Genomic DNA, 22,632 nt, shown 5'->3' on the forward strand with positions numbered 1-22,632 from the left:
TCCGATGCCACCCGGTAAGCCGGCCATGCTCCCCCCCACTCGTTCCCCCCGCTCTGCCCTGACTTCAATCGGTGGGCAGAGTGGGGGAAATGAACTTTAACCCCCGCCCCCAATTCCTGATTGACCGACGGCAGGGGATAGGAGGAGGTGGCACTCCTGCCACCCCCCTTTTATCCTTTAGGATGATCGAAGCTGTCTCTGACAGTTCCGATCATTCTTATTTTCCGGGCGATCGGGTCACCAGTCACCCAATTGGCTCAGAATCGCAGCAAATTGCCAGTCTGAATTGACGACATGGGGGGGGGGGGTCTCCGATCATCCTGGTTCAAATTTCCCAACAGGTTTAAACTATGTTCACATCTGTGTTGGTATTTCTGTTTGTCTGTTCTGTCATATGTACAAAAAGATTCAAATAATGGTAGTCTTAGATTTGAAACAATAATTTTATCAAGAAAAAAGGGTATCTGTCACTTTGTGTGCTGTCCTCATAAAACAGTCCCAGATTGCCTTTAACAACTATACTTTATTTAACTGCTGCTTATATATTTGTCTATAGGAAGCAGTTTTGTGAAACATTTCCTTGATGTTTTCAATAACATAAACAGATTTAAAATATTTGTGGGTACTTTAACATTCTTTTGAATTGTGGTTCAACAGAAATATCTGAAGAACAATATAACAAAACTGGCCTGGACAAAAATAATGGTACTTGAACTTAATATTTTGTTGCACAACCTTTTGAGGCAGTAACTTGGGTATCTTGGCCCACTCCTCGTAAGATACTGCTCCAGTCTGTGGTGTGAAGGTGTCTTCTCCAGACTGCATGCTTCAGCTCCTTCTACAGTTGTACAATAGGATTCAGATCAGGCACATAGAAGGCTACTTCAGAATAGTCCAGTGTTTTCTCAGCCATTCTTGGCTGTTTGTAGCTGTGTATTTTTGTTAATTATCCTGTTGGAGGACCCATGACCTGTGACTCTTTGCCAGCTTCTTGACACTCAGCATCATATTTTGCTCCAGAGTAATTTTTTGCATCCTGTACCGATTCAAGACAGCCTGGGCTTGATGCAAAAGCAGTTCCAAAACACAACCAAGCTTCCTCCATGCTTCTCAGTAGGTACTGTGTTCTTTTCTTTGTATGCTTCATTTTTGTGTCTTTGAACATAGAGCTGACGTGACTTTCTAAAAAATCTGTCTAATGGCTATTCTTCCAGAAGGTTTTTGTCTTGTCAATATGCATTTTGGAAAATTCCAGTCTTGTATTTGTATAATTTACCCTCAGAAGTGGTGTCCTCCTTGGCTATCTTCCATTATGTATCCACTTCTCCACATTATCAGACTACAGGTGTGCACATAATGGGTGGCTTCCCTATGTCTATCTCAGGGTCCATCTCCTGAGTGCAGTAAACCATATATATAGAAATAGACATAGACTGGGAATTGCACTTAAAAAGTTCTTTATCTCCAAATTTATCCATGTACATAACAGTAAAGAGATATACAGAACATAATCACCTCAATAGACTGCTCAGAGGTTATTCCACTCGGTGTCTTCAGAACCTTCTATCCCAGACTTGCTGCTTGCTGGACGGTGTGTTCCTGGCCATGTGAACGCTAATTCTGAGGGGGTGTGAAAACGCTTGCTAGCATGCGAGCTGCTGGACGTTTCAGGAGTCTCCTCCCTTTCTCAACATAGTTCCTGTGCACCCACCACCATACACTTATACAGGTACGTTCTCTCGCGAGAATTCATTTCTACATACAAAATATAAAATAATTAAAACCAGGATTCTGATCGGACAGTATTTATAAAAAGACATTAAAATTACAGCTTTCATTAATTCCCTTAGGTGCTAGAGAATCGAGACAGTGTATCCAAAAAACTTCTCTTTGGTTTAATTTTTTCTTTATCTGTTCACTATTCATGCCCTCTATTTCTTCCAGTATTAACCATTTTAACTCACTTATCTGATGCCCATTCATAACGAAATGTCTAGCCAGACTCGTTTCCCCAAATTTCTCTCGACTATAATCTTCGGATACACTATCTCCATTCTCTGTTTTCTTCTTAAACAACCTGATGGAGCTTCTATGTTCATTTAGTCTAATTTTCATTGCACGAACTGTCTGTCCCACGTATGCCATTCCACATGGACATTTTAACATATAAATAACTTGTTTCGAATCACATGTATGAAAACCTTTTAATTTAATTTTATTCCTACGTGGAGGATGTATTACATTATCACCCCTAATTATACTGTTACAATTTTGGCATGACCTACAAGGGAACGTCCCAACTTTCTGTGTTCTTAAAAATGATTGTCTACTCTCCTTTTTCTCTGCTATATCTGCTCTAATCAAATGATTAGCTATAGATCTATTTTTTTCTATATACAAATCTTGGTTTTTGTCTAAACATACTTCCATATTTTTCATCTGCTTTAAGTAAATTCCAATATTTGTTTACCAACCTCTTTACCAACTTAGAGTGACCGTCATATGTCGACACATACGTAAAAAATTTTTCTTTATTTTTCTTCATCTTATTTTTCTTCCTTAGTTCTTCCCTAGGAATTTGATCTACCTCTACTGCTGTCTCAATTAATTCAAATTCCTCGTACCCTCTCTGTACGAACTTTTTAATTAACATCTCTTTATTTTTAACATATTCTTCTTCCGTACTACTAATTCGTTTAGCCCGTATCATTTGACCTTTCGGTATTCCTCTAAATACTTGTGTAGCATGGCCACTATTCTTATGTAACAAATTATTACGGTCACTCTTCTTGGAAAAGAGGGTGGTTTCGAACTCATTTTTATCATAACGTATCTCAACATCTAGATAGTGTATAAGGTTTGGGCTATATTCACATGTGAACTCTATTAACGGATGGCTATTCAAAAACTGTATATGTATCATTAACTCCTCTGAGGTCCCTGTCCAAATAACAAAACAATTGTCCACATATCTTAACCATTTTTTAACGTGAGATGATAATGGGTGTGCTGGAATAAATTTCTCGATTCTCTGTCTCGATTCTCTAGCACCTAAGGGAATTAATGAAAGCTGTAATTTTAATGTCTTTTTATAAATACTGTCCGATCAGAATCCTGGTTTTAATTATTTTATATTTTGTATGTAGAAATGAATTCTCGCGAGAGAACGTACCTGTATAAGTGTATGGTGGTGGGTGCACAGGAACTATGTTGAGAAAGGGAGGAGACTCCTGAAACGTCCAGCAGCTTGCATGCTAGCGAGCGTTTTCACACCCCCTCAGAATTAGCGTTCACATGGCCAGGAACACACCGTCCAGCAAGCAGCAAGTCTGGGATGGAAGGTTTCTGGAGACACCGAGTGGAATAACCTCTGAGCAGTCTATTGAGCACCGGGTGATTATGTTCTGTATATCTCTTTACTGTTATGTACATGGATAAATTTGGAGATAAAGAACTTTTTAAGTGCAATTCCCAGTCTATGTCTATTTCTATATCTTCCATTATGTCCACTTTGTATCAAACAGCGACAGATGGTGCAATCTGACACTGATGTACCTTGACCTTCGAGTTCACCTCTAATGTATTTGGAAGTTGTTCTGGGCTCTTTGGTTATTATTCGTCTCATCAGTCTCTACGATTTGTCCTCAATTTTCATCTTGTGGGAGGCCGGCTACTGTTTCATGGATCTTAAAGGGATACTCCGCCCCAGACATATTATTCCTTATCCAAAGGATAGGGCGTAAGATGTCTGATCGCATGGGGTCCAGCCATTAGAGTTTCGGGCTGGCACTCTGGCGTTCTGAACATGTTCAGAATGCCGGAGTGTCGGCCCGAAGATCTAGCGGCCGTGGCCGTGACCCTGATATCCTGTCGCACCGTCTATGGGAGGGGGCATGTTGCTCAACCACAGCTATCATACCCCCTCCTATAGACATGAATGGAGTGGTCGTGTAGTGACGTCACGACCAAGGCCACCCGAAGCCGGCGTTTTGAATAAAAATGTTCAGAACTCCAGAGTCTCAGTGGCCAGACCCCCCCAAGTGATCAGACATTTTATCCTCTATCCTTTGGATAGGGTATAAGATGTCTAGGGACGGAGCACCCCGTTAAACTTATGAATTAAATGTGCAACTGTACTCACAGAAACATAAATCTGTTCGGAGATGGTCTTGTAGCCATTAACATGCTCCTCTATAATTTTCTTTCTAAGCTCCTGAGACAACTATCTCCCCCCAAAAGAAGTTAACTAATTAGTGCTAGTTAACTCTTTCCTTGCTGAGCCTGTGCATAGTGCTCAATACAGATTACTGCTTTATCGTAATCATTTGCTGGGCAGAAGATTTTACACAGTTTACACATCCTACCTAGCCTGAGGTTTATCTCCAGCTGTATAGCTGCTGGCACAGATCAGCCCCATAGGAGCAGGGACTCCTGTCAGTACAGTGTATAGCGCACTGCTCTATAGTATACAGCAGTGCGCTATACACTGCTGTATACTATACAGCCAGTGAAAGGTTAGTAGTGATGCTATGCATCCCTAATTACCTCCATACACTACGTGGGCTGAGCGCTCTGCATCCGACCCACTAAGTGGAACCCTAAAGGCAGTAAAACTGCTGCAGAGTAAAAAACTTGGTGTTTCCACACAAATAAAGTAACACCAGCGATAAGGCAAATAAACTGAAAAAGCAGCAGTTATTTTGGCATTTTCTTCTGGCGTTTTTTTTTTTTTTTTTTAGGTATCCTAAAGTATGGGGCCTCAGTTAATGGTTTGCAACTTTCCTGCGAGACTGTCAACTATACAAACCAAACAGTAAATCCCTAAAAATAAAATATTCTATATGCCCCTGAACTTTAATCCAGCACAGGGAACGTCATTTGAGAGTCCACTACTTAAAGCACATTGTCAGGTAGGTAGGGAAAGTGGCTCTTGGCAAGCTCAGGGCCTAACATAGCCCTGCCTGATGTGACACCTGGTGGAGAAGATCTTTGAGAGAGGTAGACAGAAGGGATCTCATATGGGTAGATATTTCAGAGCTCGAAACCAGCTTTTGACCATTTTTTTCTTTCGGGTTGTGCAAAAAATTTAAATTTTTCACAACTTTACTTTGCTCGTCATTTTTTTTTTTTTTAAAGGGGATGGGGCTAAGCAGGAGGAGGCATTGCCTCCTGCGGCCCATCAGATTTACTATAATTTATGACAGAAATTGGCATAAGGTATGGCAGAAATCTACTCCAGCGTAGTGCTGGCATGGATTTCAAAGTATAGACAGTAAAAGATGTACCAAATTTATAAAAAGGCTTTGCGCCAGTAAACTTTCCATTAAGAAAGTAAATGCAAAAGTCAGTGTTTAAAAATTTCCCAAAGGCATCTGTTACTGTTTGGATTACACTTTCTCATTGAAAGCCTCTGTATGGAACAGCGCAGTCTGTGGTGCCATGCATACAGCAAAAAAAAAAAAAGTATGATGTAAACTGCTTTGACAGACTCTTATGGCTTCTCCCAGAAAATAGGGGCCTATAAATACATTTCTTGTATGTGCTGGAAGCTTTTCAGGTGAAACTGGCAAAGTACACTGCAAACGCAATGTGAAAATATGCTTACTGCAGTTATAAACCAACAGCCTTTTGCTCAGTGTTGTATACAGAATGTATTTAATCACAAGCAGACCAGAAGTTGTCAGGAGAAAAAAAATTATATATCAATACTGATTAAATGAATCAATTTATTTACGTTACAAAAGATATATGAAAAGCCACACGTTCACTTACTATGGGGTGTTGGTCCAAAAGATTTGATGTTGTGCATCTGTTGGCTTACTGCCAATTCAAAGCTCTCATGCTGCTGATATGACAAAGGAAATGCCTGCAATCGCCAGGAACTCAGTTGGAGGTAACTGACTACACTTATGATCTGTTCTGACTAACAATGTATAGGTGTGGTAATAGGATATAGTCATCCAAACTTTTCCGGTTTTAACACTTTAATGTACCTTTTGAAGAAAACATTACTTTCATATCTATCTATACTGATCAACGATAACATTAAAACCACTGACCAATCAAAATCCAATGTCAGACTATTTGCCAGATAACATTTTATTTTTATACACAGTGAGCTTGTGCAGTGGCAAATGATTGGCCAAATGCAAATAATTTACAGACAAAAGTCCTCAGTCACCCTTTTTATTTGACCATGTATGGCCAACTTAGAGAGATTTCCACCTTGGCCACCCCTTTGTCCATCCCACTTTTACCCATGTTCACCCCCCCGTCCACCCCCAGTCTACCCCTCTGTCACCCATGTCCACCCCCTATTCCCCCCTCTGTCCCTTTGTCACTCCTGTCCACCCCTCTCTGTCACTCCTGTCCACCCCTCTTTTACCCCCCTGTCCACCCCTCTGACCCCTTGTCTCCCATGCCCACCCTCTTGTCATCCCTGTCCACCTTGGCCACCCCCTATCCACTCCTCTGTCACCCCTGTCCATCCCCCTGTCACCCATGTTCACCCCCCTTTGTCCACCCCTCTGACCACATCCATGTCAACCTTGTCCACCCCCCTGACCACATCCATGTCACCCATGTCCCCCCTTTATTCACCCGTTTCCCTTTGTCACCCCTCTGTTACCACCTTGTCACTCCTGTCCCCCCCTGTACACTCTTCTACACCCATCTGTCACCCATGTACACCCCCCTACACCCCACTCTCACCCCCTATGACCCCATCACCCATGTACACTCCTCTGCCACCCATGTACACTCCTCTACACCCCTTTGTCACCCATATACACTCCTCTATACCCCTCTGTCACCCATGTACACTCTTCTATACCCCTCTGTCACCCATGTACACCCTACTGTCACCCATGTACACTCCTCTACACGCCTATGTCACCCATGTATACTCTACACCCCTCTGCCACCCATGTACACTCCTCTACACCCCTGACACCCATGTGCACTCCTCTACACCCCTCTGTCACCCTTGTACACTCTTCTACAGCCATCTGTCACCCATCTACACCCCTCTGTCACCCCCTACGCTCCCTGTCACCCATGATAACTCCTCTACACTTCTCTGTCACCCATGTACACTCTTCTACACCCCTCTGCCACCCATGTGCACTCCTCTAAACCCCTCTGTCACCAATGTGCACTCCTCCACACCCCTCTGCCACTCATTTACACTCTTCTACACCAATCTGTCAAACCTGTACACCCCTCTGTTACCCATATACACTCCTCTATCACCCATGTACACTCCTCTACGCTCCTTTGTCACCCATGTACACTCCTCTACACCCCTCTGTTACTCATGTACTCTCCTCTATGCTCCTCTGTCACCCATGTACACTCCTAAACCCCTCTGCCACCCATGTACACCCCTCTATCACCCCCTATGCCCATCACCCATGAACACTCTTCTACACCCCTCTGTCACGCATGTACACCCATCTATCACCCATGTACACTCCTCTACACCCCTCTGTCACCCATGTACACTCTTCTATACCCCTCTGTCACCCATGTACACTCCTCTACACACCTCTGACACCCATGTACACTCCTCTACACACCTGTCAACCATGTACACCTTTCTACACCCCTCTGTTACCCCTTTACACCTATACGCCCCAGGGAATCTTGAGGCTGATGCTGGAAAACCGCGTCAGCCCAGACCAGGTGGAGAAGAAGAAGGAACGACGTTGATTAGAAAATATGTCATTTGTGAGCTGCTGTGTAGCAGCACTGTAATCTACATACCCACTGATGAATAGATATTGTGCTTTTTTTTTTTTTTTTTTATGACCGGGCCTCATAGTCCGGGGGGGCCACACATTTCTATGAAATTACCTTTTTCTAGGGCGCAGGCCCCTTAAGAATCATAGCAGGGCTGGACAGGTTAGGGGCTGATGGGAGTAGAGACGTCACGTGCCCCGCGTAGGCATGCACGTCTACTCCAATCACCTGACCTGTCCCTGCCTACGTCCCTGCGAGTTCTCCAGCATCCTCCCAGAGCAGTGACAGGAGCAACCTCACGTCGTTGCACCGATCCCCGGCAAGGTAAGTAAACTGGTGTGGGGGAAAATTACTTTTTTTTTCGCTTCTCGGCTTTTTGGCTAAGATCAAGTGTAGTATCTGTTCTTATCAGTTTTCATGCCGGTGGCAAACTACGCCGGTGTGGGGATGGGTGCTGCATGGAGGGTGCAGGTGTACCAGGGCTTTCCGGGGCTGGTTCTGAGGAATCAGCTCGACAGTTGCCCTGATGTGACCTGTTCCCTCCGGGTCTCGCCATGAGGCTGAGAGGGTCTAGAGCCGAGGTACTTTTGTGAATCGGGGAGTGGTGACCCCGAGGTGCCGAAACTCACTGGGAATACTGGCTCACTGAGTTGAAGCACGAGCACCATAATCTCTTCACCTTGTGGCACTCACCTCTTGATTCCCGGCCTTTTGGCTAGGAACAGAGACATTTTTATAGATCCGGCCGGATGTCCGGGCAGTATATCTGCACACATTCACTTATTTATTTCTTTTTGTCTCACTGTGTCACATTTTGCGTGTTTTGTGTTCACAGGATTTGTCAGGATGCGGTAGCCCTTCTGGGTGTCCCTCCTGGCGGTCTAGGGGAGGTGTGTGTGGCCATTAGGTTCCGCACCTCCCTGCAAACACCCCGGGTACTCCTGCTTTGGCAGGGTACTTACCGTTATCGGCTCTGCGGGCAGATACCTTGGCTAACGCCAAGGGGGATGCCGGGAGCATTTGTGGTCCCCTAGTAGCTTCGGCGAAAAGGGACATTGAACCTGGAACCTCGCAGGTACCTTTTGGTCCGGAGGCGAAGGGTAAGGTTTGTTGGGGGGCCTCTCTCCTATCGCAGAAGGGCTTGCGATAGACCGCATCCTTTGTGCACGTTTTTTTAGTGTAACACGTTTGCACTTTTTCTTGCACTTTGGGTGATTCGAGAGCACGTTCCTTGGCTTTTAGAAAAAAAAATATTACTCTGTTTTTTTTTCTCATACAGTGTGAAAAATCTTAGCCTTTGAAGGGGTATTCCAGGATTTTTTTTTATTTGTCTATGCTACATGGGCTGTAAAGTTAGTGTAGTTAATAATATAGTGTCTGTACCTGTGTGTGACGGTTTTCTCACAATTCTTATGTGATTTTCACTCCAATATTTATTTTTACCAGCATACAAAATTACTGTTGTCTCAGATTTTTCCCAGGTTGCAATGTGGCCCAGACCTGACTCACTAGTCAGTAGTGTTGAGCAGCATAGGCCATATTCGAATTCGCGATATTTCGCGAATATATGGATGAATATTTGTCATATATTCGCTAAATTCGCACATTCATAATATTCGCGCTTTATTTTCGCATATGCTAAAATTTGCATAAACGAAAAATTGCACATGCGAAAAAATAGCATATGCAAAAATTTGCATAAGTGAAAATTCGCATATGCGAAAATTATCATATGCAAATTTTCACATATGCGAAAATTCGTACGCCAGTCTCACACAGTAGTATTAGAGCCTTCTTTACACCACACAAGCTGGAAGCAGAGAGGGATGATCACAGTGATGTGTACTGTGAAAAAAAAACAAAAAACGAATATTCGTAATTGTGAATATATTCACATTGCGAATATTCGCGAGCAACACTACTAGTCAGCTGATGACAGGGAGCCTGTCTGTTTCAGTGGGTAGAGGGAATGCTTGGTGGGAGAGAGATCAATCTGCAACAGCTGTAGGCACCCTGATTGAAAACCACACTGATTTGAATGATGCAGCTCATTTATGTTTCAATGGGTGGCTGATGTGTGGGAGGGAGGAAGATGGAATTGTGGGATTTTTAGTCAAAAAAAGAAGAGTCAAACAGGAAATAGCAGTTCACAAAAAGCTAGCCACAATGTTAAGGTAATCTAACAACGTAGCCATTTAGCCCCAAGACAAGCGCAGATCCTTCATAAACATGCCCATTACTGCCTGCCAGGTACGTACTAAAATCACCTTATGGTGGATAATCCCTTTAAGTTTTATTTGTATGCCAGCTGAGTACCCGGCATTGCCGGTTTTTCCTACCTAATGCTTGTGTAAGAGGAAAAGCAACAAAGGAGGAAGATTTTATCTACACAAACACATGACATAAACACAAGTGTACCCAGCGCAGGGTTGTCAACTGTTCAAAAATTCCTGGACAGCTCATAAAAAAATAGGGGACATTTTGCAGTGTCCATAAAAAAAAATGAGCACACCCATGGTTTTAGCAAGTCATTGTGATTGTATGACCAGGATTTTATAGCATTTTATAGCTTAGAGTAAATATTGGTAATGGTAGACATTTTCACCTTTGAGTCGTTATGATTTCCAATTTGCCCATAAAAAAAAACATAGGCTGCTTATAATTTTTGAATAAGTCATCCAGTGAAAATAAAAGATTCAGCTTGGCACCCCTGACTCAGTGCCATATACACCTCTAAGGTTATGTTCACACAGTGGAATGTATGCATAGAAAATTTCCATGCGGACATTCCACCAACTGCAGAGCAGACTGCTCGGAGATACGCCGTCTCCTCGTTTGCAGGTCTCTGTTTTGAAACTATGGTGCTTTATCTAAGTGGTCTAGATCTAATGGAATCTTTATTAAATAGACATTTTTTTCAAAGACACACTTTTACTGTTGGACTTTAGAACTTCAGCAAGTTGCATAGATTTCACTAGGTGCCATTATTCTGCAAATATAGTGGCTCATATAAATAGCATACATTCTTCCAATTGCCACAAATTATACAATAAACAATGGGGGGAGATTTATCAAAACCTGTGCAGAAGAAGAGTGGTGCAGTTGCCACCAATCAGATTGCTTCTTTAATTTCTGAAGAGACCTGTGAAAAAAATAAAAGAAGCAAGCTGATTGGTTGCCAACTCTCCCCAAATACGTTCATAACTGCCTGTTCTACTTCATCTGATACATACTATAGCATGTGCACTATAGCAAACTGTGGAACTCTATGTGTTGCAAAACTATATTTCCCAGCATGCTGGTAGTTGTAGTTTTGCAACAGCTGAAGATCCACAGTTTGAATACATTGCACTATAGGATTAAAAGGGTTAGCCAGCCAAAAACAACGTATCCCCTATACAGAGAGGATCAATGGGTTTGACAGTTGAGACCCCCCCCCCCCTCCGATCTCCAGAATGAGGCCCTGGCTCTCCCAGCTGTATGGTGCAACAGATGTCAATTGCCTTTGAGGGTACGTTCACTCGTACACAGATTTGATAAGCAGGATTTGATGCACTGGATTTTCTGCTGCAGATTTCAATGTAAATTGAATGACTGAGCACAGCTTCTAATCAGCAGTTACAAATCCTGTGCATCAAATCTGCGCATGATCCTGTACGTGTGAACGTACTCTGAAAGTGTTGGCGATACCCGAGTACATAGTTCTGTCTGCTGCTCCATGCTGCTGGGAGAGCTGGAGCTCTGTTCTGGAGATCACGAGGGGTCCCTGGTATCAGGCACTCATCACCTACCTATGATGTGGATAGAGGATACATTTTTGGTTGGATAACCCCTTTACCTAGGGAAACTGAAGGCCATAGAAGCAAGGAAACCAATCCATAATCACTTGACTTTCTGGCACAGTGCATTGACTTGCTTATGCCATAGTGGGATGAACTATGCATAATGCTTAAAAAAGGCCTTCTGTCCAAAAGGTAGAATACTACCCAAAGGATCAACCCATTTCTGTCTTTTCTCCCATTAAAGGGGTACTCTGGGGAACTGAACTTATAAGACACATATCTTATCCACAGGATAGAGCATAAGGTTATGTTCAAACCTCAGAATTCCAAATTGGAATTCTGCACAGAGATTCCAGAGCAGCAGAGTCCCATTGAATTCAACGGGATTCTACTGTGCTGTGCATATGGCGGAATTTCAGTGGCAGATGTTTTTGGCACAGAAATTCTGACTTCCGGGCACTATGCAACTGCGGCTATGCGTTCCGTGTGGATTCAGCAGGAATTGTTGTATGTCTAATACTAGAGATGAGCGAACTTCCAGTAATTTGATTCATCACGAACTTCTCGGCTCGGCAGTTGCTGGCTTTAGCCTGTATAAATTAGTTCAGCTTTCAGGTGCTCCGGTGGGCTGGAAAAGATGGTTACAGTCCTAGGAGAGAGTCTCCTAGGACTGTATCCACCTTTTCCAGCCCACTGGAGCACCTGAAAGCTGAACTAATTTATGCAGGATAAAGTCAGCAAACGCCGAGCCGAGAAGTTTGTGATGAATCAAATTACTGGAAGTTTGCTCATTTCTAGTATTAGACATACAACAATTCACCTATAAACAAAGATAAAATCAATTAAAACCATAATGACCAAAAGTATAACAGAATCAGTTACCCAACGTATCAAAATCCGGGTGAACTATTTTAACAAAAATCCATAATCTACAGAAACGGGACAAAACTATTATGCTCGTTTAGATCCAAGGAGTGGTGGTGCGTCTCCTTTTGGGACAATGTTTTCCTCCAATTCCCACCCCTTGGACCTGGAAAAACTCTTTCAATCCGCCTCACTTTTAACAGTTTACTGTTACAATCATGGAATTCACAGAAATGTCGACGTAAAGTCTTCAACTTGCTGATGTCCATTTATTCTTTTGCTGCTTCAGTTCCTAAAACATGTTATCGTACTCTGTGGCGTAGTTCTCTGCAAGTGAGACCAATGTAAATCAGATTGCATGGACAGGTAGCAAAATATACAACACCAACAGTGTTGCATGTAATGGGGTAAGTAATCAAATATTTCTTCTGTTGGCTAGAATCCCAAAAATCTTTAGCTGTTTCTGTGTTTGGGCAAGGCACGCATCCTCCACATGGTTTGCACCCCCATTTTGGCCCCTTAGAACCAAAAAGTCTGTTTGCGTTTTGTCCTTTGTGATGGCTATGCACCAGTAAATCTTTCAAGTTTTTTGATCGTCGATACGTGAACGAGGGTTTCTCTGTTAAGTACTGGGATAAGAAAGGATCCATTTGTAATATCAACCAATGTTTTGTCAAAGCACTTTGTAGCTGACGCCATCTATTATTATATGTAGATATTAATCTCACCTGATCCACTTGGTTCCTTCTCTTAGATTGTGTCAAGAGTGCCCCTCTCGTTGTTTCCTTTGCCCTCACAACTTTTCTTGATGTCCACTTCTCTATATCCTCTCTATTTAAATTGCTGGGATAGATTTCTTGTTTGTTCCTCACAATATGCTTTGGTTGGACAAATTCTCTGTATATGGAGGAACTGGCCTGTGGGGATGTTAGAGATAAGGGGTCGAGGGTGAGATGAGGAGGCATGCAACAATAAATTTGTGGAAGTTTTCTTCCGATGCACATTGGTAGAGATATAGCCATCTTGATCTACATCAAATAGAACATCCAAAAAATCTATTTTAGAGCATCCACTCTTATATGTCAGTCTGATATTCAGCTCATTGTTATTTAGAGCTCCCATAAATCTGGTCAAGTCTTCCTCAGTCCCCTGCCATACAAACAGAATATCACCTATATAATGGCCCCATTGTAACACCTTCTTAATCTGTGGCACAGGTTCTGTCATGAAGATTGGCTTTTCCCACAACCACAGGAAGAGATTAGTATATGAGGGGGCACAGGACCCCTGGAGTTGAAGGAAGACCGTATTCTTGAATAAAAAGAAGTTATGGGTCAAAGCGAATTGTAACAGTTGTAAAATCAACTCACTTAGTTCCAGGTCCAAATCTGACACTAATAGGAAGAATTGTGTGGCAGACAGTCCATCCGTGTGTCTGATTGATGTGTACAATGATTCAACATCACACGTAACCAATAGTGATGAGCGGCGTTGCCCATATTTGAATTTGCGATATTTCGCGAATAGATAGATTAATATTTGTCCTATATTCGTGAATTTTGCGTAATTGTTATATTCGCATATGTGAATATTCGCATATTCAAGGAAGAAAACAGTGAGGGGGTGGGCAACTTTACTATTAGATGCTAGGGATGTTGTTGATAACCTCTGACAAGTACTGTATTTATCGGCGTATAACACGCACTTTTTAGGCTAAAATTTTTAGCCTAAAGTCTGTGTGCGTGTTATACGCCGATACACCCCCAGGAAAGGCAGGGGGAGAGAGGCCGTCGCTGCCCGCTTCTCTCCCCCTGCCTTTCCTGGGGTCTAGAGCGCTGCTGTCGGCCCTTCTCCCCCCCTGGCTGTCGGCAACGCTGCCCGTCCTGTCCCCCTGACTATCGGTGCCGGCGCCGATAGCCAGGGGGAGAGAAGCAGCGCCGACAGCCAGGGGGAGAGAAGGGGCAGCGGCACCCATTGCCGGCGCCGCTGCCCCCCCATCCCCGGTGGCATAATTACCTGAGTCGGGTCCGCGCTGCTGCAGGCCTCCGGCGTGCGTCCCCGGCGTCGTTGCTATGCGCTGAACGGCGCGGCGCATGACGTCAGTGCGCCGCGCCGTGCATAGCAACGACGCCGGGGACGCACGCCAGGGGCCTGCAGCAGCGCGGACCCGACTCAGGTAATTATGCCACCGGGGATGGGGGGAGGCAACGGGGCAGCAGCGCCGGCAATGGGTGCCGCTGCCCTTTCTCTCCCCCTGGCTGTCGGCGCCGCTTCTCTCCCCCTGGGGGTGAGAAGGGCCGACAGCAGCGCTCTAGACCCCAGGAAAGGCAGGGGGAGAGAAGTGGGCAGCGACGGCCTCTCTCCCCCTGCCTTTCCTGGGGGTATATCGGGGTATACACGTGCACACACGCACCCTCATTTTACCATGGATATTTGGGTAAAAAAACTTTTTTTTACCCAAAATATCCTTGGTAAAATGAGGGTGCGTGTTATAGGCCGGTGCGTGGTATACCCCGATAAATATGGTATATTTGCATCATTCTAATTGGCCCACAAGTGAAACGAAGGAATATGCAAATATTCATCTATGCGCAAAAATAGCAAAATTTTGCAATTTCGAATATATAGCGAATATATTTGCAAATTTGTGATAAAAATTCTAAATGCAAATATTCGTGCCCAACACTAGTAACCAATAGTGTCTCTTTATCAAGTTGAACATCGTTCCCAGTTTCAGAATGTTTGTGGTATCTTTAACATGTGAGGGTAGTGATTCCATTATTGGCTTTAGGAAGAAGTCCACAAATCTGCAAATTGGTTCACATAAAGAGTTATTGCCAGAAACAATCGGGCGACCAGGTGGATTATCGGGCTGTTTATGGATTTTGGGCAGTAAACATAGTGTAACAGTAGCGGGAAATTCCAGCAACAAACTTTCAAACTCTTTTCTAGTGATGAGTTCCTTAGTGCATGCTTGTTCCAAAATTTCACCTATCTCTTGTTTGAATTTCAACAAAGGATTGAAAGTAAAACGCCTGTAGCACACACTGTCCCACAGCTGTCTATGTGCCTCTCTCTCATACATGGATCTGGGCCAAATGACGACATTGCCACACTTGTCAGAGGGTTTGATGACAACATCGTCCATTTGGCCCAGATCCATCAAAGCCCGGCGTTGTTTAGGTTTCAAATTGTCATATATCCTGTTATTCTGAATTTTCTCAAGTTCCGCCATCACCAATTTCACAAAGATATCAATGTTAGGATAAAGGGATAATTGGGGAAAGTTTTTTTTGAAGGCAATAGTACATGTTTAGGAAACTTACCCACAAGATATGTCTCCTGTTCATCCAGTAGGTCATGTAGTGTCTGTACAGTTTAAATCTCTTCAAAAGTCTCAAAAGGAGCTTCAGTTTGTGAGGAGTGGAATCATTTAAAAAAAATAATAAATTTGTGTACGAATAACTAAGTCTTTTACCGCTGTAAATAAACTGAAAGCAGCAGCGGGTGAGAATGTTAGACCCAAACTTAGGACCTGCTCCTGTTCGGGAGACAATACCTTATTAGATAAATTTGCTTACGTGTCGAGGCGTTGCTCCTGGTGTTCACTCTATTGGCTGTGGTACCTACCTCTCACTGTCATACTGTTACGATAATTGCGCCTCCTCCCTTCATGTTGTAAATTTCTTACAGATGCCAGGTATGATGCTATAGATTCCACTCCAGTTGAGGCTGAAGATGGGACCGAGGGAGATCTTTGGCATCTCTCTGCTATGCTTTGTTTCCATTTATAAACTTTATTGTTCAAGAAGTCATTGGAGTCTCTCAGAAACTTCTTAGACTTAACTGACTTAGGCTCTGTTCACACGGCCCTCTAGACCTGTCCCGTTCTTCTCCCGTCAAAAATAAAAACGGACTTTCAAAAAAAAAAAAAAAAAAAACAGACAACGGATGCAAACGGATGTTATCCATTTGTATCCGTTATTGTTCAGTTAATAAACAAAAATCTGTGTCCCAAGTTCGGTTAACAACTGGGTATTATCCTCCATGATAATCATCATAAGGGTTCTTGAGAAGATATTGCACGCCTCTTCCCACTATATAGGTCTCATGATCAAGACCAAAGGAAGGGAATATCTGTACACGAAGTCCACGGGGTATGAGATGTTTGTGAAGATAGTTTTCAAGGCCCGAGTTCCACCAGATTTTCATCTGATGTGTAGTATGTTGCTCTGGACATTTCTTCTTTGTCTCCAAGCTTTCATTGGCGGAGTCCACGCTAGTCCGGGTGCTACAGAACACGGGGGTGAGCTGGAAATTTGCCTATATTCTCTACCGGTCTCCATAGAGTTATGGTTTCAACATACAATGGTTGTGCTGGAACCAATTAAAATTGTAACTTGAGGGACCACTGTACTCATTTTCATATAAAAAATAGTTTTACGTTTACTTCTTAAAAAAAATATTAAACATAAGTTTAGTATCATTTTAATTGTATGATCCTACAGAATAAAGATAATGTGGGAGATTTATGAAAATCTGCGCAGAGGAAAAGTAGTGCAGTTGCCCATAGCAACCAATCAGACGGCTTCTTACATTTTTAACCCCTTAAGGACATTTTTTACCTCAATGACCAGGCTTTTTTTTTTTCTTTGACATGTATCTCTTTAATTGGTAATAACTTTAGAACGCTTTTTCTGAGCAGAGCGATTCTGAGATTCTTTTTTCGTGACATATTGTACTTTATATAACTGGTGCATTTTTGTTGACACATGCAGAATTTTTTGTGAAAAAACTCAAAATATTGTGAAAAACTGGATTTTTAAAAAAAATTTTTTATTGTGTACATTGTGTGGAAAAAGTGGTTATGTTTATTCTGTGGGTCAGTACGATTATGGCGATACCCATTTTATATAGCTTTCTCTGTTCTTTTTCCTTTTCTGAGCAAAATTATTTTTCTGCCATTCATTTTCCAACAGCCGTAACTTTTTTATTTTTTGTCCGACGCCATTGAGTGAGGGCTTATTTTTTGTGGGATGAGCTGTACTTTTTATTGGTATAATTTTTGTGCTATGTGCTACCTCGTGATCTTTTTTATTCCGCTATTTGTACAAAAATTTGCAAATTTTGCACTTTTTTGAGTTTTTTTTTTTACGGCTTTCACCGTGTGGGATAATTTACATTATAGTTTTATAGTACACGGCATTACGGACATGGCAATACCTATTATGAATATGATTTGTGTTTTTGATCTTTTTTGGTGATAATACAGGGCTTTTATTGGGAAAGGGGCATTTTTTTTATTTTTTTTTACACCATACTTTTACTGAAGAACTTTTTTTTACACTTTACACTTTTTACAGGTTATACTATGCTGCAATACATTTGTACTGCAGCACAGTATAACCTGATGAGCTGCAGACATTACAGCCTGTGCGATCCAGCCTCTGTGATTAACAGCCGGGTCCCGTCGCCGATCTCCTGCACTGCCCGCGGCAGTGCCGGAGATCGTTAGGATGTATGCATACGTCCAAATGCGCGAACATGTCGGGTGATTGGACATATGCATACGTCCTATAGCGGGAAGGGGTTAAAAAGGCCTCTGAAATATAAAAGGTGCAATCTGATTGGTTGCTATGGGCTCTTCCCCTATGCAGGTTTTCATAACTATCCACCTAATGTGTCATTTTTACTTAAAAGTTCACTCTGTACAAATGGAAGCCCCCCAAAGGTTGCAAAATGACTTTTTTTTTTCAATTTTGGCCCACAAATACTAGTTTTTGCTTTACCATAGATGGTGAAATGAGTGATGTCATTACAAAATACATTTGGTGACACAAAAAAAAAAAAAAAAAAAAAAAAAGTCCTCATGTAGGTGTACATGGAAAGCGTTATGGCTATTAGGAGGCGAAAAGAAAAATACGCAAAAGCGCAAAAATGAAAAATTATTGCGTTGTTGATGGTTCAACCCAGTGTTTCCTGACCAGGGTGCCTCCAGCTGTTGCAAAACTACAACTCCCAGCATGCCCGGACAGCCTTCGGCTGTCCGGGCATGCTGGGAGTTGTAGTTTTGCAACAGCTGGAGGCACCCTGGTCAGGAAACACTGGGTTAACTAAAAGCCCACCAAGGAGCCAAAATACAAGGTTCCTCTCCTCAGATGGGGAGTTAAGAGTTGCAGGGCGGTGCTGAACCCCAGAGAACAGCACCCTGGAAAAAGCTGTGAACAAGTCCTGGGGAAAAAAAAGTGAGGTAACTCACTCAAGATTTCCACTCAAGGGCTGGTCCTGCAGGACTCCTGCTAAGGGGAACAGTGTTCCTGATGTGGAACAAGTGCAGGAACTCTGTTCCCATGCCTTCCTGCAGGACTCGAGCCCTGTGAACAGTGCACATACAGGGACATAAATGTATGAAATAAATAATATAGAAAGTATAAAAAAAAAAATTAATAATAAATAAAAAAAACAAACTCATAGTACGGAGCCGGAAGGGCACGGCGAATAGAGGCTAGTGAAACCGAACTGTATAATTCGGAACCCTGCTGTGTTGCTATTGACAACCGTTTACACATTTCCGTACACACTTAGCACAGCTCATGAGGTAGCCGTGACGCCACATACCGGCAGGCGCTGCTCCTCAACTTACATCACACATGATTAGAGAGCAGCACGGCGCGGTCTCCTTTATGTCTTAATGAGAGGCGGGGCTTGCCCGGGGGGTGTGGCGCGCATGCTCACTAAGCCCACCTTAACCGCTGCTTCTATAGGGATTAGTCCATTGCTGTGCTGAGTGAGCACCGGTCAGGGCTGCTGCCCTCTTCTCCGTTTCTCGTGAGGGTCTCCGGGATACATTGTGTTCAGAGGTGAGTGAGTGAGTGACTGGCGCCGCGCTGACGACCTCTGCCCTGGCCATACGTGTTCCCCGGGGCTGCGGTACCGGGTGCAGTTTGTGTGGGCAGTAACTAGAAGCTGCTACTGCTTTCTCTGCGGCTCTACCGTGCCGCATGGTGGGGGTGGCTCGGCGTGATATCCACGTGTAACCTGGTGACCCCGATACAGCTGCTTTCATTAACCCTTGCTATCCCAGGTCACTACTTCTATCACCGATATGTTTTATATCCTATGGTAAAAGGGGAGACTCGACCCCTGCAGCACATGATCCTATAACTTCTCCCTCCAAGGTTGGGGTGACCTCTTGTTGAAAGTCGCTGATGAGACTGGAGCTCTCCATTCATAAGGATCTGAATGATGTAATGCCTTGGTAACGTCAGCTGTGGAGTACTGATTGGCCTTGAGACATGATGCCGATAGTTACTAATAGTCAGTCTGTCTTTTCTTCCCTCCAATGATCTCTAGTACTAGGCAGCTGGCTTGTCAGCTAGAAGACCCCCCCCCCCCCCTATGTTTTGTTCTTTGAAGTATTGTTTTCTAAACATGGGTATTATACCTTTTTATGCTATAGGAGTGTTCAAAACCTCAGCAGACCTCACACTTCTCTGATCTGTGAGCTTCGTCCACACTGTACTGCCTTTTACATTGTAACAAACCCTCAGCACAAGAGTTCTCCATGTGTAACATCAGCCTAGATTATATAGCACATAGTTGTGAAATTGGGCATCAGGCCTGTTTAGATGTTCAGCCCCGGACTGGGAGCAAGTTTCCATTCACTGATGGCAACCAGGGATCTTGAAACAAAGTATATACTTCTCTTTATACTAATGTTTCCCAGTCAGTGTAACTCCAGCTCCCAGCATGCCCTTACAACCTTTTGGCTTTCCTGCATGCTGGTTGTTGTAGTTTTGCAACAGCTGTAGGCACACAAGCTGGGAACCATAGCCTTGTACAGAAGTTACACACTTGTCAATCTGAATAATTTTGGAATGGCTTGCTTGTTTTAGGTACAATGCACCTTTAAGACTATCCCACTAAACCTTCCGTACTCCATTGACCTTGCTATCTGTTATGTAGTAATTTAAAGGGACTCTTCCCAGCATCATAGTAATCACATTTGTGATGTCCCAGTACGGGATATGCATCTCAGTCCTTTCAGCTTGAGTTCCTGCACGTCCCCAGGGCTTACCTGCTACCCCTATAATCTGTATAATTGTATATTATGTGTAAAGGACCTTTTGATATGGTCACATGGTTATTGATAACATGTGGTGTTACCCAGAGAGCACCAGATGACCTGCAGCTAGCCTATGGGCTCCTTGCTCAACCCCATTTATAAGAGGGGGAGGTACTACAATCTCTCTTCCACTACGCTTTCTGCAGAGGTCAAGTCCAGATGTCTCGGAGCCAGTGTCCAGCACATCTGGAGGCCTCAAGCCTAAATTACAGCCACATGTCAGTAAGTCATCTCTATCTGCTGTCACTATCTTCAGTCAAGTCTATTATAGTCAGCGTGGCTGTCCTAAAGTCAGTCACTGCAACTCCCAGCAAGCTGCGAGGTCCCCTGTGTTACTGGTCACCTCTCTGGGATCCTGGCCTAGCTGTAAAGACTGTACCATCTGTCTACCTCAGTATAGCTACCGTTAACCCTGACGGGGCCTTGGACTCTAATTTGCCCTGAATAACTAGGACTAGCGGTGCTACCGTTCAGGTAGTTCTTGGTTAAAACCACGTCCTGGCGTCACGAACATTTAGGGGGTTAACGCCATCTGCCCCGTACACCTCACTTCACACCCCATGGCTCACCACACGTTCATCCTTTTATTATAAATCTGGTACCACTCGTACACCTGTGCAGTTATGGAATTACATATTATAGTAAGCGCTCGAATGTTTTTGTAGTGTCTATTGGATTGTTGCTGCTGCTTTATCTGCCTTTGCTTATCTAACCCAAACATGGCCTTAATGTGCCTACACTATCAGCATGTTTACGTTGCTGGAGCGAGGGCCCTTTATAGTTATGGATGCTTTTCGCTATGGCAGTTTTTTCCCAAACGGTGTGCCTCCAGCTGTTGCAAAACTACAACTCCCAGCATGCCCGGACAGCCAAAGGCTGTCCGGGCATGCTGAGAGTTGTAGTTTTGCAACAGCTGGAGACACGCTATGGTGTCACAAGTGTATTTCCAGTAAATTGCATCCCGCTCCCCTCCCTATGATGCTGTCATTTCATCTTGCAACCATACCATCAGGTTTTGGCAGGGCTGGCTCTTCCTCCACTAGTGTGTGCGTGCTGCTGTGTAGGTGTCTCATGAAAGAGCGTCTTGGTTGCTTGGCAACGGACGACATGAAAGTTATGACGCTCCAGTTCTCTAAAGTGATGTTTTTAGGCTTTTATTCCCAGCACGTAGTAACTAGACAGTAAAGTTCAAAAAGCGAAATGTTTCGTGTGTGTGAATGAACGCCAACCAACCTGGCCGTAAATACAGGGGAGGATTTGCATTTGAAATCGCCAGAACTTTTTAGGATGCAGTTTACATGTAAGGGTTTTATTAGCATTTTAAAATGTATATTTATTTATATAAAATGTATATACATTTAAAATAATAAGAAGCTGTTTGCTATTTCTAATTTGCATGTAAATGGGCATTGTTGGGATTCTAGTAACGTGCCTCTTTTTATGTGCAACTGACCTACAATGCTGCGGTCATTGACATTTGTAGATCATTGTTACTTGAGCTGTGAACATGTATTGGGGGCACACAAGAAAAACGGTCAGCAAGCTTAACCACACGAAGCCCAATAGTGTGGATGAACAGGAGTCCATACAGGGGTCACTTATTTATTTATAATTTTTTTTTTTTGGGTTGCCGCAGAGTTTTCATCCTGTAAAGTCCCATAATTCACCCTTAGTTGCGCTCTGCAATGTAACTGTGCATGTGCCGGGCCCTGGCTACAGAAGTCGTGAGTAGCGAGGGCCTGGCACATGCTCAGTTGCACTGCGCGGAGCGCTCTCCGGGGTTGCACAATTCTCACGTGATCAGGACGTGAGCTGGGTAAAATCGTCAGCGCATGCATACAGAGCGCAGCGCTCAGGGGTCGTGTGACTACACGTCACTAGGATGCGAAGTCGAAGAAAATGCATATGTGAAATAGGGGGGGGGGGGGGGGGTGCGGCTTAGGCACCTTCCTCCCGGACCCAAAGTATAACTGCCAGCAGGGGACATGCCTGCAGAGCGCAACTAAGGGGGTGAATTAGGGCTGGGCGGTATGACCACATGTATATCACAGTATTTTTTGGAACTTAAAGCGGTTCCACACTATAGAACGGTATTTCTCTCCCCCGCCAAAATAAATAAAA

General features: G+C 43.5%; 2 protein-coding genes and 1 pseudogene across 4 annotated transcripts in view; 2 read left to right on the plus strand and 1 right to left on the minus strand.

The window, feature by feature from the left end:
• The first annotated feature begins 8,100 nt into the window (after nucleotides 1-8,100).
• On the plus strand, nucleotides 8,101-8,278 carry LOC130359903 (U2 spliceosomal RNA; annotated as a pseudogene).
• Nucleotides 8,279-12,338: 4,060 nt separating this feature from the next.
• On the minus strand, nucleotides 12,339-19,166 carry LOC130356583 (uncharacterized). 3 transcript variants are annotated; one of them, XR_008888924.1, is made up of 3 exons: nucleotides 19,005-19,115; nucleotides 13,115-13,303; nucleotides 12,339-13,015 (listed from the first exon to the last, which is right to left on the minus strand). XR_008888924.1 is itself a non-coding variant. In XM_056558304.1 (3 exons), the coding sequence occupies exons 1-3, from the start codon at nucleotides 19,036-19,038 to the stop codon at nucleotides 12,689-12,691; spliced, it is 525 nt and encodes a 174-aa protein (XP_056414279.1). In that variant the 5' UTR covers nucleotides 19,039-19,166; the 3' UTR covers nucleotides 12,339-12,688. The 3 variants fall into 3 exon arrangements, 2 of the variants coding, with proteins under 2 accessions (XP_056414279.1, XP_056414278.1); XM_056558304.1 differs by having other exon boundaries at nucleotides 19,030-19,166; XM_056558303.1 differs by lacking the exon at nucleotides 19,005-19,115 and having other exon boundaries at nucleotides 13,115-14,104.
• SLC16A1 (solute carrier family 16 member 1) overlaps nucleotides 19,097-22,632 on the plus strand; it is a 35,637-nt gene continuing 32,101 nt past the window's right edge. Inside the window, exon 1 of the mRNA XM_056558301.1 lies at nucleotides 19,097-19,246. The gene's annotated coding sequence lies outside the window, so the exon portion shown is untranslated. The remainder of the gene's footprint in view (nucleotides 19,247-22,632) is intronic.

Source organism: Hyla sarda, chromosome 2 (assembly GCF_029499605.1).
Source record: "Hyla sarda isolate aHylSar1 chromosome 2, aHylSar1.hap1, whole genome shotgun sequence".
NCBI lineage: Eukaryota > Metazoa > Chordata > Amphibia > Anura > Hylidae > Hyla > Hyla sarda.